Here is a 13,743-nt window from a genome sequence, read left to right as displayed (position 1 = left end):
CTATTACCGTATTTATTCACTTATAAGGCGCACCATTTTTCACGAGAAAATATGCTTGTTCGATGGAAATCTGCTTAAAACTCGGGGTGCGTCTTATAACCGAGTATTTTCGCGCAACGAAATATAACTTTTCCAAATTTCCCTAATAATTAATGCTAAACTGAAATAAATATGTAAATAAATACCGGTAAATGAATAAACAAAAGACAAACAACGTTGATCATCGACTTTATCTGATTTGTTGGTTCTAAAAAGAACCGGGTGGCTCTGAAAAGAACCGTTTGTGTGAAAGCTCGGCTGAGCTGTCTGTCTCAAACTCGTTGTCAATTGGCTCTTCTTCGTCTTCTGCTTCTTCTTCTTGGTCGTCGTCCCAAACCAAATCATCTTCATCGAATCTTCAGTTCCATCGAGAGCATTGTTGATGCCACAGGACTTGAACGATCTCGTTATCAAAAGCACGTGCTTGAAATGATTGACGTCAGACCTCGCTCCCACGAAATGGGGTAAACATTCGAAAAAACTGTCATGGCCGCTATTAAATACTCCCATCGAGGCACGTTTGGCAGTCATCTTTAACTCGCCGGAGAACAAGACATGCTGTTGGTTTCTCCATTTACGGACCATCGATTCTGATATGCCGTATTCGCGAGCAATTTCACAATTGTTGTCTACGGCTTCCGCTTCTGCTACGATCTTCAACTTGAAGTTTAGATCAGAGGAATGACGACGAGTGCTTGGCATAATTACTGAAAGTTTACGGTACTCTGAACGAATGCTCGAAGATTAAGATAAGTTTTGCAACTGCTGAATGAAAGATCCGTCAGATGAGTATTGTTTACAAACGTAAAAACGGATCAATTAGTATTCATAACTTAAAACGCTGTTTCCTGAGAAGGATGACTTGAGCGAATTAAAAAGTGAGACTTTTATGCTGTTGTCCATGTGTGACTTTTTTTGCTATTGTTTGTAATGTGTGACTTTTTTGCTTTTGTTTTGAAAGTGGAAGCACCGTAATTAGTAACATTTGGAAGCAAATTGTTGTAAGTACAGCGACGTGGTCTACAAAATTTCCCGTAATTCTGGGTGCGCCTTATAACAGGGTATTTAGGTGAAATTTTCATTTTACTGACTAGTCACAATCATCTTCGAAAGTTTAGGGTGCGTCTTATAACCGAGTGCGCCTTATAAGTGAATAAATACGGTAGCTTTAATATGATCTATAGTTTGACCCTATACAAAAAATCATGGCGCAACAATTTCATTTTTCTGCAGAACACCTCATTTTCCTTTACTGAGACATAATATACCGAAAATTCACAATACTGTGTATTTGCTGTTACAGTTTCTGTCATTTCTCTACTTTCTCAAATCCCATGATGCACTTTGCTTACCCCCCAAAAAACTTGCATAGGCATTGTTTTCAATTTCCCTTGGGACATCTTCATCTTCTCAGGGAAAAGTGCAAACAATGATAATGCAAAATCTTAGGGAGTAAACAAGATGTATTATGGGATGTGCGAAAATAGAGATTGCTTGGAAAAATCGGTTGTTTCTCCAAAAAAATAATAAGTACCCTGTCACGAATAAGCACCCCCTGCCCCCCCTTGAGGTACCAAAAGTAAACAGGCCACCTGGGCACTAAATCGACTCAATGCGGCACACTAGTAGGTTCCAATAGAAACAGATGCAAGCCTTTTTTAACCCCACTCCATTTTGCAACCTTCATTTTAATTGTGCCGAAATTTGCCCTCATAACTAAGTTGATTTTATATATACCGGTAATACTGCTGTTTACCACTAACTGTACATTCTTTGATTGCATTATGAAGTGTGTTAATAATTTCAAAAACAGTTACTAAAAGCTGAAAATCCTAGTGTACAATGCAGTGGAAGTTAAATATTGTACAAGTGATGTACATCCTATCACTCATCCACACTGTACCTCTGTACACGAATTGATGCTTGCACGACAGGTATCCTGACCTCCTTTGGAACCTTGAGATGTCAATGCATTCAGAAGATTGTGGGATCCTGTTAATTAAAAAGAAACAAAAGAATACTTAGACTCTAATTACCGGTATTATTATAATACTATTCTTTATGACAGACAGACAGACAGATCAATAATCTCAGTACATATAAGCAACAAAAAAATTAATAAAATTATTATAATAATAACTATGGAAACATCTGGCTGGAAGAATCATTCTATTTTGATTTGATAACAATGGAATTAAAACAGAGGGCTGCATCCTTGTTTTCACATTAATTACTGAAAATGCACATAATTTCCAGTGGATTGATCTTGAAAGTCCTCAAATGCCTGATCTCTCATAAGTGATAATTACAAACTTTGTTCTTTCACAAAATTTAGCCTGAAAAGAAGGAGTCCAGCTTATCTACATGTACACATACCGCTTATACACAAAGGTTGACTTGGCTCACATACTTGGCTGAAATCTACATTGTACATTGTGTATTAGTGCTCAACAAGACTGTCTGGCCTTACTTGATCATGAACTACGCGTAGATGCACTACTACGTGTACTGTATGGCTGTTAATACCATACCTTCTCTTATCTTTTGTTCATAAAGGTAGAGTTGAAAAATTTCATCAATCTGCAAAACCAAGCATATGTCACAATGAAAGTTATAATAAAGGACTGCCTACTGTATTCTACTACAAAACATATACATGTGTATATTTCATCATCGCTTTACTATAGTGTAATTAAATAGATGGCTCAAATTACAGTTACTGTCATTGTATTTCAAAGTACACAGACATGATTTGTTTTATGTGCATTTTGTTCATATATTATTTTAAAAACCTACCTGTTGTATCCTTGTGTCAATCAACCTAAAGAAATGATCAATTTAATACAATCAATAAACTTTATTAAAGTTATTAAATATATACCACATGCAGCACACTTAATTGACTGGCCAGCATCAGCATTTCCATCAAAAGAAATCTAACATAGTTTGCAGAAGTCTATACTAGTGTCACTGGATTTGTCAGAGTCCAGTGATTTTTTTAACGCATAAATTTTTACCCAAGACCTTAATTATTTACCTCTCATTTTAATGGCCTGCTAGTTAGTATGCAAGTTCTCAAAGTTTTGAACCCAAACCTAGTACCTGATATATCTATACAAGACTGAAGGGACGTAATCAACAATGGCTTGAACAAAAATTCTTTGTTCAAAACTGATTTTTCGATAAATTTTTATAGAATCCAAGCTAGACTGATGATGTTGATGACATACTGTACTTTTGGCTGCTCATACAGTATAGAGCTAACAAACTGTATTTACGAGTAATTTGTCTGCATTTCTATAATTTTATCTTTAAAAGAAACTTCAGGCTTACTTTATTCTTTGATCTACAATTCTTTTTCGCTGCAAAAAGAAGAAAAAAATAATTACTTAAAATTTTACTCTTAAAAGCAAAAGGTTAGATATACATAGTTCTCATTTCTATACTAAAGGCAATACAATATTTAATACAGTAAATACTATGGCTAAAGCCCTGGAATTTCTAAGTCGAATCTCTATTACCCTAACCCTCACTATAAAGATACATTGTAGTACTACTACAGTCACTATACATGTGTACAGGTGAGATGATTTTATTTTCAAATTAATTAACCCATAAATGGGGCACATCTCTGGGCATTTGAGGTGTGGATGGGTTAATAGAAATCCATTGAAATGTCTTTAAAGAATGTTGTGTTTTCAGTTACTGTAGTGCATTGTATTTCAAGGACCTAGCCCTATGGTTTGAAATTTCCTCTGCAAGTTACTCATAATCATACAGTGATGAATCATGAACCTGTAGACAATACACACACAGTTAAAAAATCAAACTACACCCTACATTTAGGTTGAGAATGACCTTTCCCCAACTTAACAAAAATTGTACAAGTTTATCGTCTGGGTTTGATTCCCTGACTTAGTGTCACTAGTGGGTTTTAATAGTTTGTTGATTCTTTTCTCTGCTGCGAGAGGTTTTTCTCTGGGTACTCTGGTTTTCCCCTTCCTGCAAGGACCAATATTTCACATTTCAAGCTCACTTATGAGTGCGCTTGAGACACTTTCAATGTTTAGGGTTTCAACCAGAAAGCTGCTGAGCTTCCAGTGCAGATACTATGTACATGTAAATGCTATCTTAAAGGTAAAATGGGCATCATCCAGTATATGTAAGGACAACATGAACAAACAAACAAACAAAACTGAGCTGACTAGCTTTGTGATTTACCTTTGGTTCGACAGTATTGAGAGCTTCTTCAAGATGTTTCCTATAATCACTGAGTTGACATTGAAAACAAATCAATACTCATATCTATAGATCTGTATGTACAAACTTTGTACATGCAAACAAACACATACTAACAGTAATCTACATGTATGCGGAAAAATCTGTTTTTTTTTTGTCTTCATCAAGAAATTTATAATGCCACTGTTTCAGATTTTCATTACAAGGAAAAATGGAAGCTTAGCACTGAGTGTTGCAAAGTCCTTCACACTGGCAAAGCACTTTACCACTGTGCTTTTAATTAGTTGGTTTCCCCAGAAAAAGACCATTCGCAAGCTTTAGGTCTTTTAGGTCAACAACAAAATTTATTGACATGTTTGCGCAATTTCATTGGTCTAGCCCCAGTTGTGCAAAGACTGTACAACTTTATCCAGTGGACAAGTCAATATCCAAAGTGTAAAATATACTTCATGTTAAACGCAAGGCAATTGAGGTTTTCATCCACGCCTTTAAATTTACTTACTGTATAGATGTGCTTGAAGTGTGCATATTCACGGTACCGTTACAAAAACACGCAAATACCGAAGTCTTTGCACGGATTGAAACTGTCAAATGGTGACTAATCCACAGAAAAAAATCTATGAGCTTTTGAACAACTAGCCTAAGGGCCTGATCTGCAAATGGTTCATAGTCTGCTACACTGTAGTTGTGTCAGATCAACAAACAAACAATGTTATTTATCGATGTGATGATAATCTCAGGACTAAGTCTGAAAAAACCGTCTTGTTACTTAGACTGTGTGGCATAATTATTGTAAAGAACCTACATACACTGCTTTTCAACAAGTAATTTAGTACATACATGTATACATTGTACATGTAAGTCCATGAAGTGGTACCATAGATTATCTTTCTGCAGTGCCTTTACAGGCTTTAGTGATGTTAATGGCACACCATACACTTATTTCCTTTTAGCCACTTGGTGCCTACTTGCAATATAAAATTATTGATATTGTTGCAATACCCTATATGTGGTTACATGTACAATACCGCATAAAATGTTAACGACTTTTTCTCTTTGACTGCTTCCGAAGAAGTCATACAATATTCACACATTCAAGTATTAAATAATCTTAATTTATCCATTATTTTACCTGAGAGCTGACTGAAGTTTGCCAAATAAGCTGGTGGTCTGATCAATTCTGGGAGTCTTGAATGCTGGCTTGCCCCCAAACATTCCAGAAGGCCTGCGTACTAACTGAGAATGCTTCCTTTCAAGATCAGCTGGGCTTTGGTGCCCTGCACCAGGTTTGATGCGTGAAGCTCCAGCAGCTCCAACAGACTGGGACCTTGGTGGGGTGACTTCAGTATTATGGTGTGAGCCTCGCTCCATTCTGAGTGACCTGGAGTGTCTGCTGGATGCTGATTTATGACCTGGGCTATTCTCCTTTCCCTTAAAAAAAAAACAATCAGAGATTTCAGGTGCTATAGAATATCTGCAAAGAATATTATTATAATGATTGCTTGTAGGACGATGGATTTTACATGTGGATACCCTAGTATCAAATCCCTCTCTGACCATGCAATCCTACTGAATCTAACTGATCTACAGTATATACATGTACCTGCAAGATTTAAGAACTGGTTTCCCACTTCCCTTTAGGTTTCTTTTACTCCAGCTTACAGTGTATTATTTAGTGCACCAAAACAAGACATACCTTTGATTTAATTATTACAATGACCCAACTGGATTAAAATAATACATGTACATGTACAGCTGTAGGTCTGACTTGAATTTGTTTGTAGTTTTAATTACAAGGAAAGCTGTTTTGCAGCTCAAACGGACAGGCAATCTTGCAATACACATACATACAAGAGAAGAATGTCCTATTTCTTTGTCTTATATATGACAATAAAGTTTAAAAAGACACATTTTGACAGTTAACGCTCATTCACATACATTTAATCAAGTGACATGCCACAACAGTAAACAGATATTCCAAATTATGGCCAGACAGATACTCCCCAGAAATTAAAAAAATCGCTGCCTATACACATTCAACATGATGGCAATAGTTTAAATGATAATAAATGGTCCATAAATTAGTACACTGTGTTGATATTGGGGGTCTATTTGTAATCAGCCTTAACTTTTACAAAAAAAGCCAAAAATATATAATTATATTACTGATTAAGTAGTACTAATAAATCTAATAGCCCTAAATCAAGTCAACTGTGAACAACGATCGTTATCAGTTGTTACTGTTTCGTAAAGTATGCAAAATTAAATCCCAACTTGCTTTGTTTTGTTCTATCAAACACACCATTACATAATATTTACTGTATACTGCTTATCTGGTCATACTGGCATAAGCTCATAGCATTGTGCAATCAAAATTCACCTCACTGACTAGTTTGTTGCATAGCTACTGTGGTAACTCATCAAACTTACATTTGACCACTTCATCTTCTGGTATCAGTTGATGTAAAATCAACTACAGCATCAAACACACTCTACTGTTATTAACACTGACCTTCCCTATCACAACACTTGAATTTAAACAAAAAAACTAGGGAATCACGTTCTTATACAAATATAGATGAACTTTATGTACATAGCACTGGACCAACATCAGTAAGGTATGTTGCTTCCATGGATACCCACTGACACAAGTGTTAATATAAAAAATGTTATCAAACAGAGGCAAAACATGATGGATACTTGAAACGGGTATATTTTCTAAAAAAAATTGCAGTGCATTGGTGGGAAAGTAAAACACGGAAATGGGCTTATCAACTGAGTTGATACTGGTAACTTAATTAACAAAGTTAAAGAAATTTGAAAGCTGACATTTTGAGAATCAGCGTTTCATCAGTGCAAACACTTACCATATTGAGTTGAGATTAACCAATTTCAGCAAAAACATACCTCATAAAAGGACATTAGGATCATTTTAACAGCTCAAATCTTCCGCATGTTCTTATATTAGGCAGATGATAAAGATATATGTTGTGGGTTTGAATCACATCAATACACCAATGGAAGAACAAACAATATTTTATGTAATGTCTTTCAAAACCAGCTAACAGATCGAAGCCAAGCTCCAGCTTCCTAAGTTCATCAATTTGTTGTTAATACAAAGTTAAATAAATATGGTTTTGAGCTCAAAATGTTAATTTAACCACAATATCACCAAATTACAGTGTAGAAATGGAACCTTCCATGAGAAAACTTATGCAGTGTAAACTGTAAACTTTAACATCAGCCAGTATCAAGAATACCACAACACTCTTTGTTTGTCCCTCCAAAATTTTGCAGAAGCATTGTTTCCACTTCTCTTGGGACCATTGTTAAGTCCCCAGACAAAATAAAAACAATGTTATGCCAGATTCTGGAGGGACAAACAAAGAGAGTATTATGGTATTTTTGATACTGGCTAATTCTTCACATTTGAAACACCTTATAATACTCTATAGCTTGCACGGTTTATCAAGCTACAGTATGCGAACAGCAGTTGGGGATAAATCTTGAATGAGAAGCCCAAGAAAACATGGCAATATAAAAACCCCAAGACACTAAAACAAACGATGAAAGCAAACAAACTGAAACATCCGAAAAAGCCAAAAATCAATAATAGAAATGCATGTCTGTGATAACGTACAACTGATATTTAAAAAAAAAAAGTTAGAGGATAAAAACAGTTGCCAGAAAGACTACATGTAAAATCAACAAAGGAGTGATCCATCCATCGACCAATCAAACAGTTGACTGATCATTTCATGATATTCATGCTGAACTGATGATTAAACCATACAATGTTTCTGAACATGCATTTTTTCGTGAAAATAATTGTCTTAACTAGTGGAATGTTACCACCAAACAATTTGATAATAATTATTATTCATGGACATAAATGACCAAGCCATACAGACGGGTGATCTAAGTTGTGTGCGCAGAATCAAATTGAATCTACGCAGGTAATAACATGGAAAGCCGTTAGTGTAAATTTTCATATACATTTAGCAATTACACGCAGAAGGTCACAAATACTATTTTCCAGGAATTAAATTTCTGACACAAAAACAGACTCATACATGTTTCATTATTTATGGAAGCCTATTGTAATTTTTTTTCTTAATTCCAGGTAAAACTTTGGCAAAGGCATGAATGTGGAACTATGAAAAAAGCTTTGCTGTGCTTAATACCTCTAGCATAACCCACTGACCCCTAGGAGGGAGGCTGACCAACAATAGGGGGTAGAGGGGAGGTGTTTCAGTGTCCCCTTTCACCCATCAGGGAGCTTTAGCAAAGACAACGGGAACGGCAACAAGAACGTCATCTCAAAACATAAATTCTCAATGGGTTGTTCTAGAAAAAATCCACCCCCCCCCCCCTGACGGATGGGGTTCTGGAAATTCTCGCAGGAGGGGGGGTCAAGGACCCTGGAAATCCAGGCAGGAGGGGGGGTTGAACTTGAAAAAGTCTTCTGCAGGGGTCATCTGAACCGATAGTTCACGCTCTTCGATTGTTTAGTTCGGTGACAGTTTAGCGCTCTCAGACCCTGAAAATAGTGGAAATATTTTGTACACATATTTCTTACCTGACATAAATGATAATCTAAGTTCCTTCGCAGGTCTTTTTATAGCAGAAAATGCGAACAAGATACTAAAGAAAGAGCCATCGCAACAATATTGCAACGAAGAGTTTGAAACGCCTGACACATTTTTACTCGTACCCAGACCCAGCGTGCCACCGTTGTTTCCTGTAATGATACTAGTAAAGAAAGTAAACAATTTATTTACTTTCACACCATCTCGCACTTTGTATTCGCATTTTGTATTTAGAAAGTCAAGTTTGAGAAAGCAAAACAAATAGGCGTCCCAATCGGCAAGAGCCTGGTGAAGAACCCATGCACTGGACGAATCTGTCAAAATCTGAAAGCCATCTGTTGCCGGTTTTAAAATAATTCGTTGAAAGTTGAAAATATATGCTAAAATTTCGTTTTCATAAATGGGAGCTGTTTCAAGTGCTTTTGTCTTGGATAGGTTCTTTATAGCACACATTTTGTCTTTCCGATTTACTAACGAAAGCCTAAAGACTTTTTGAAACTATGTCGGACTGAGAAAGCTCTTCACGACACGAGTTTGAACTTTCCTTCCACAGCAGATTAGAACTACAGGCTCTTGAAGGTAGGATATGTGACTCAAATTATCCAGTCTTTAAGATATAAAAGAATTTGAATGATAAACAAGTTTAGACTCGTTTTTCAAAAGATTTTGATCATGTTTGATCTAAAAGTTTTCGATCTTGCGTGGACAAGACTGACGTTATGTCTCCAAAAGGAATGACTATTGAACTCGTTTGTCATGTTCTCTACTAATTGTATTTACTTTTGGACCATATTTAGCGCAAAGAAAGAACAAGGGCAATTGATTTTTATGAGCTAAGAATGTATAAACACTCGTTCGCGTTTTAGCATTTTTGCTCCTTTCTTTTGTTAGTTCCACACAACAGAATTTATATATAATTTAGCCAAAGCTTTAGAAACTAAAAAAGAACATCTTCTATACGTGATTGTGCGTATTTTCTATTTAAAATAAATTAAATTTAAGCCTAATATTTTTCCCGGAAATCCAGGCAGGAGGGGGGGGGGGAAGGTCTTTTGTCTTGGAAATCCAGACAGGAGGGGGGTCTTGGGCTTCAGGAAATCCAGGTGAGAGGGGGGGTTAAAAAACGACCCCATCCATCGGGGGGGTGTGGATTTTTTCTGGAATAACCCATTATTGTAATCATTTCACGACTATTCCAAGTTTTTTTAATGTGAGAAGGGTATGGCGTCCCTTAGGAATGAAACCGTTGTGAGCAACGCTTTATTTAGGGGAGAAAATGAAAATTTATCTTTAACTGCTGACGTCCTTCATAAAACCTCAAATGTGGTCATTTCACGTTGTTGTTTTGCTGACGACGGCAAAGAAATGGACAAAAATGAAAAACACACCTGCAGAGCCTGGAAAGCTATTGTTTTTGGCCACTGAATATTCAAATTTGTGACGTACTCCTTAACGTCGCCGTTGTCGTTGCCAAAGCTCCCTATTGACACCAGGAGGGAGACTAAATACTGTAGATATTACTCTATCTGACACCAAGTGATTTTAATCGTTGTTCCTAGGTTACAGACCAATCAGAGGTCATTTTCTAGTTTTGGGTGAGCTTCAGTCTTGTATGGCATTGTTTCGCAGCATGTGATTGGCTATATAGAAAACACAATTAATCAATGTTGATTGGTTTCTTTAAATAGCAGGAAAACAGATGTTGAACGCAAGGGGTTTTTCCTATCAGCAGACGGTAGTGGGGAAGGGAGGCTAGACTAGACTAGTTACTACTTGACTTAACAATTCCTAAATTAAAGATGACTTATTAGAACCATGCTTGAACCACAAGAAAATCCTACAGATAGTCTGCTTTAAATTATAAATTGCAGTTTTTTTCTTAACACATAATTGTAACTGAGAAAGAAGGATGTCGGTCAAACGTCGTGGGTTGCAATAAATTTGTAGTTGGTGGGTGGTTTGAGTGGAGTAACTTACTGTTGTCCTTGTCAAAATAAATTTTTAACTTATAGGTTTGTAAGTTTTACTTCAATTTAGGAAAAAAGTACCTGACAGTTTTCGTTGGATCTTATTGAAAACATCTTTCTTGAAATAAGGAATAACTACCATCCCTAGTCAATTTAATGTTTTCTGTGAGTCCAGAGTACTTATTAGACAATGTCATGGCATTACTTCAAATTTAAGATCAGTAAAACGACAAAAAACATGCATAGTGGTAAATTATGTGTTCATAATTATGAACACATAATTTTATTTCAAGAAATGAAGGGAACTTAAACGGCAGAAAAATGTCAAAAATACATTCTTACCAATCACATGGCTTTTAAATTATTATAACAATAGTTCATCATTTTAGCTACATGGTAACCAAAACTTGTTTAAAATATTTCACGGCTGAAATATTTCCAATGCTGCCAACGAAAGAAATAAAATGCATTCTATATCATTGTTTTCGGGTAATGTTTGAAATAAAGACTCATTACTGCTCATAAAGATTGCCTCAAGCCAACATAATGGGTCTTTTTTTTCCAGAAGCTTTTTGCTTTTCAATAATAAAACAATCAAAACGTTTTTTTTCCCCGTAGGAAAGGTATTAAAAATATATCGAATGACAATCCCGCAGTTTAAAGTTGTCTCGCATGAATTTCAACCGAAGAAGAAATAGCGAAATCCTCATCGAGAAAACTGGATTTGCTTTTTCCTAACAAACGGATAAAGTCTTTCTCGTACAATAGCCACTGTAAAGGCCACAAAACTCTCGGTACAGAACTATCTCCATATTAGCTTTGAAACTACAGCTTGTATACAAGCTAAGAGATACTGTGGCGTTTTACATGTGCTTGTTTGGACACGGTTCAACCCTTACTTTACCAAATAAAGAGAAAACACTCACCATAACCTTGCCTTTTTTCAAGGTTTAGTCAACATAAGAAATCGTTGGCAAAAATTGTTATAACTTGAAACCGCACGAAAGCCGTCAGCTTGCTCACATTTTGTTATTTACTTTCACTCGCTCATGCATGGCGAACAAGTCACGTGGTTAAATTACGTCTTCATATAAGAGAATCACAAATCGAATTATGATTGTACTGTCGTTTGCACTAAAACAATCAATGAAATATGGGTATCATGTCACGAAAACATTTTTTTTTTCTAACCTCTTCTGAAGGGCACGCGAACCAGATGATTCAAGATTGGCTTCAGTTTTCTCTCTGGTTGATTTATGTCAATAAAGGTTTACGGCAGCGTCACCGAAAAAATATTTTGTACCCAACAAAGCGTTATAACGCATCCGTTTCGCTTGTAAAGGTCGACGAATTTTCTTTTCTGTCTTCTAAGCTAGTGAAAGTCTCTGTGATTAAAGATGAAGGCCTATTTCGTTGTCCAAGTGGGTTGGTAAGTTCCAAGTGCACTAATATTTACTTTGAAGGTAAATTATGATCCCGGAAATATAGCCACCATCACAGGTTCTCAAAGGCCTACGTATATTTTAGTATACAAATCTAACATTTAGAGAGTAGTTTTCCCTTCCTTTTAAGGATGTGTATTTTTATCGGTAGTCGCAAAACGCGGGGTAGGGGTCAGGGTGCCTTTTTTTTCCCCATTTTTTTTGTTTTTGTCGTTATTCTCCTTCGAATGACCGGCATCTGTTCTTCGAATTCATTTATGGTGGAAATTAGTCTTTCCGAAAATCGGAGTTTGTTTTTCGAAATTAAGATGATTTCCGAAAATGCTAAAATTGGAGTTTATGACATATACGCCAACTGCCAGAAACAATGAGGACTCGCTGAGCTACAAACTTTAAAATAGCATTGTAATGTTTACTTCTTGAGAATAAACCTGTATACAGAATCGCAGTTCCACGATGATCGTCACGCAGTCACACAACGTTCTCATTTGCTTGTTTGTTCATGTTGATGTCATGTTGTTGTCTGTCTTTACTACAAACGGTTTGTAGTAAATTAAGCCAGAGTCGTACGGGAACTTGCTAGTCAATTCTATTCGCACTTCAAGGGATCGAATCCAAACAATTTTGCGAAAACAAGCAAATGACAACGTTGTGTGACGACTATCGTGGAACTCGGGCCATGTTCTGTTTCGTTTATTGCGGAGAAGATTTGTAACAAGTAAACATTAAAATGTGGTTTTAAAATGTGGAGTTCAGCGAGTCTTCAGTGTCTCAGTGTATATTCCCGACCAAATTTCCAATTTCAGTCTGAAATTCTCTTAATTTCGAAAAACAAAGATGTCCCTTTCGTAGCTTCCGTATGTTCCATACGGCCCCGGCCCCGGCCCTGCGTTTTGGCTACTTTTCTGACAGTTTAGTTTTCAAGTCAACTGCATACCATTTCCAGACACTCCAACCCTCCCGATTTGATGTGTTTCCTCGATCCCGGTCTCTCTATTTTTATCTGATTCTCCCGATTTATCACGGAATTCTGAAAAAAAGGAATTTTTTTTTTTTTTTTTTTTTGCTTTCTGAGTGTGAAACGTTACGTATTACACTTTCTTATCCTATATTATTGCCTTGTTGACTCTTCGGAGCACCCTGTGTTGCGCAAACTCATAAGGCCGTATTTTCATGAAAGGACCCGATCTCGACCCCAGAGCTCTTCTCTTGACTGAGGGAGAGAAGAGCTCTGGGGAAGCCTGAACCAAAGTGTCTTCTTATTGGTTTTCGTGAAGAACAATCCAAAGCCTCTCTAATTGGTGCATTCATGTCAACACGAGGAGTGAACAGGCGCCGTAAGGTTCAAATAGCCAATTTTTCGCCATAAGAACCCTACGGCGCATGATCTCCTGCATAGTTTGACCAAGAGAAAATGAGGGGACAGAGAAGGAGGCTCCCGGTCCAGCCCTTGGGATATGTCATGTC

At 36.6% G+C, this 13,743-nt stretch overlaps 1 protein-coding gene across 3 annotated transcripts in view; it reads right to left on the bottom strand.

The window, feature by feature from the left end:
* LOC138000401 (rho family-interacting cell polarization regulator 2-like) overlaps positions 1 to 11,899 on the bottom strand; it is a 39,348-nt gene extending 27,449 nt beyond the window's left edge. Inside the window, exons 1-7 of one of the 3 annotated variants that reach the window (XM_068846795.1) lie at positions 11,761 to 11,899; positions 5,411 to 5,709; positions 4,261 to 4,309; positions 3,373 to 3,401; positions 2,836 to 2,860; positions 2,571 to 2,619; positions 1,943 to 2,031 (exon numbers count right to left, since the gene is read on the bottom strand). In XM_068846795.1, coding sequence (XP_068702896.1) covers positions 1,943 to 2,031; positions 2,571 to 2,619; positions 2,836 to 2,860; positions 3,373 to 3,401; positions 4,261 to 4,309; positions 5,411 to 5,709; positions 11,761 to 11,763 — 543 coding nt within the window. In that variant the 5' untranslated portion in view covers positions 11,764 to 11,899. Of the gene's footprint in view, positions 1 to 1,942; positions 2,032 to 2,570; positions 2,620 to 2,835; positions 2,861 to 3,372; positions 3,402 to 4,260; positions 4,310 to 5,410; positions 5,710 to 6,708; positions 6,840 to 8,857; positions 8,961 to 11,760 lie in introns of those variants that run through there. The other 2 variants (XM_068846804.1, XM_068846787.1) reach the window with 2 other exon arrangements.
* Between the last annotated feature and the right edge of the window lie 1,844 nt (positions 11,900 to 13,743).

Source organism: Montipora foliosa, chromosome 1, assembly GCF_036669935.1.
Source record: "Montipora foliosa isolate CH-2021 chromosome 1, ASM3666993v2, whole genome shotgun sequence".
In the NCBI taxonomy this organism is placed as follows: domain Eukaryota; kingdom Metazoa; phylum Cnidaria; class Anthozoa; order Scleractinia; family Acroporidae; genus Montipora; species Montipora foliosa.
The sequence above is the reverse complement of the archived record's forward strand: the minus strand, read 5'-3'. Positions and strand labels throughout refer to the sequence as shown.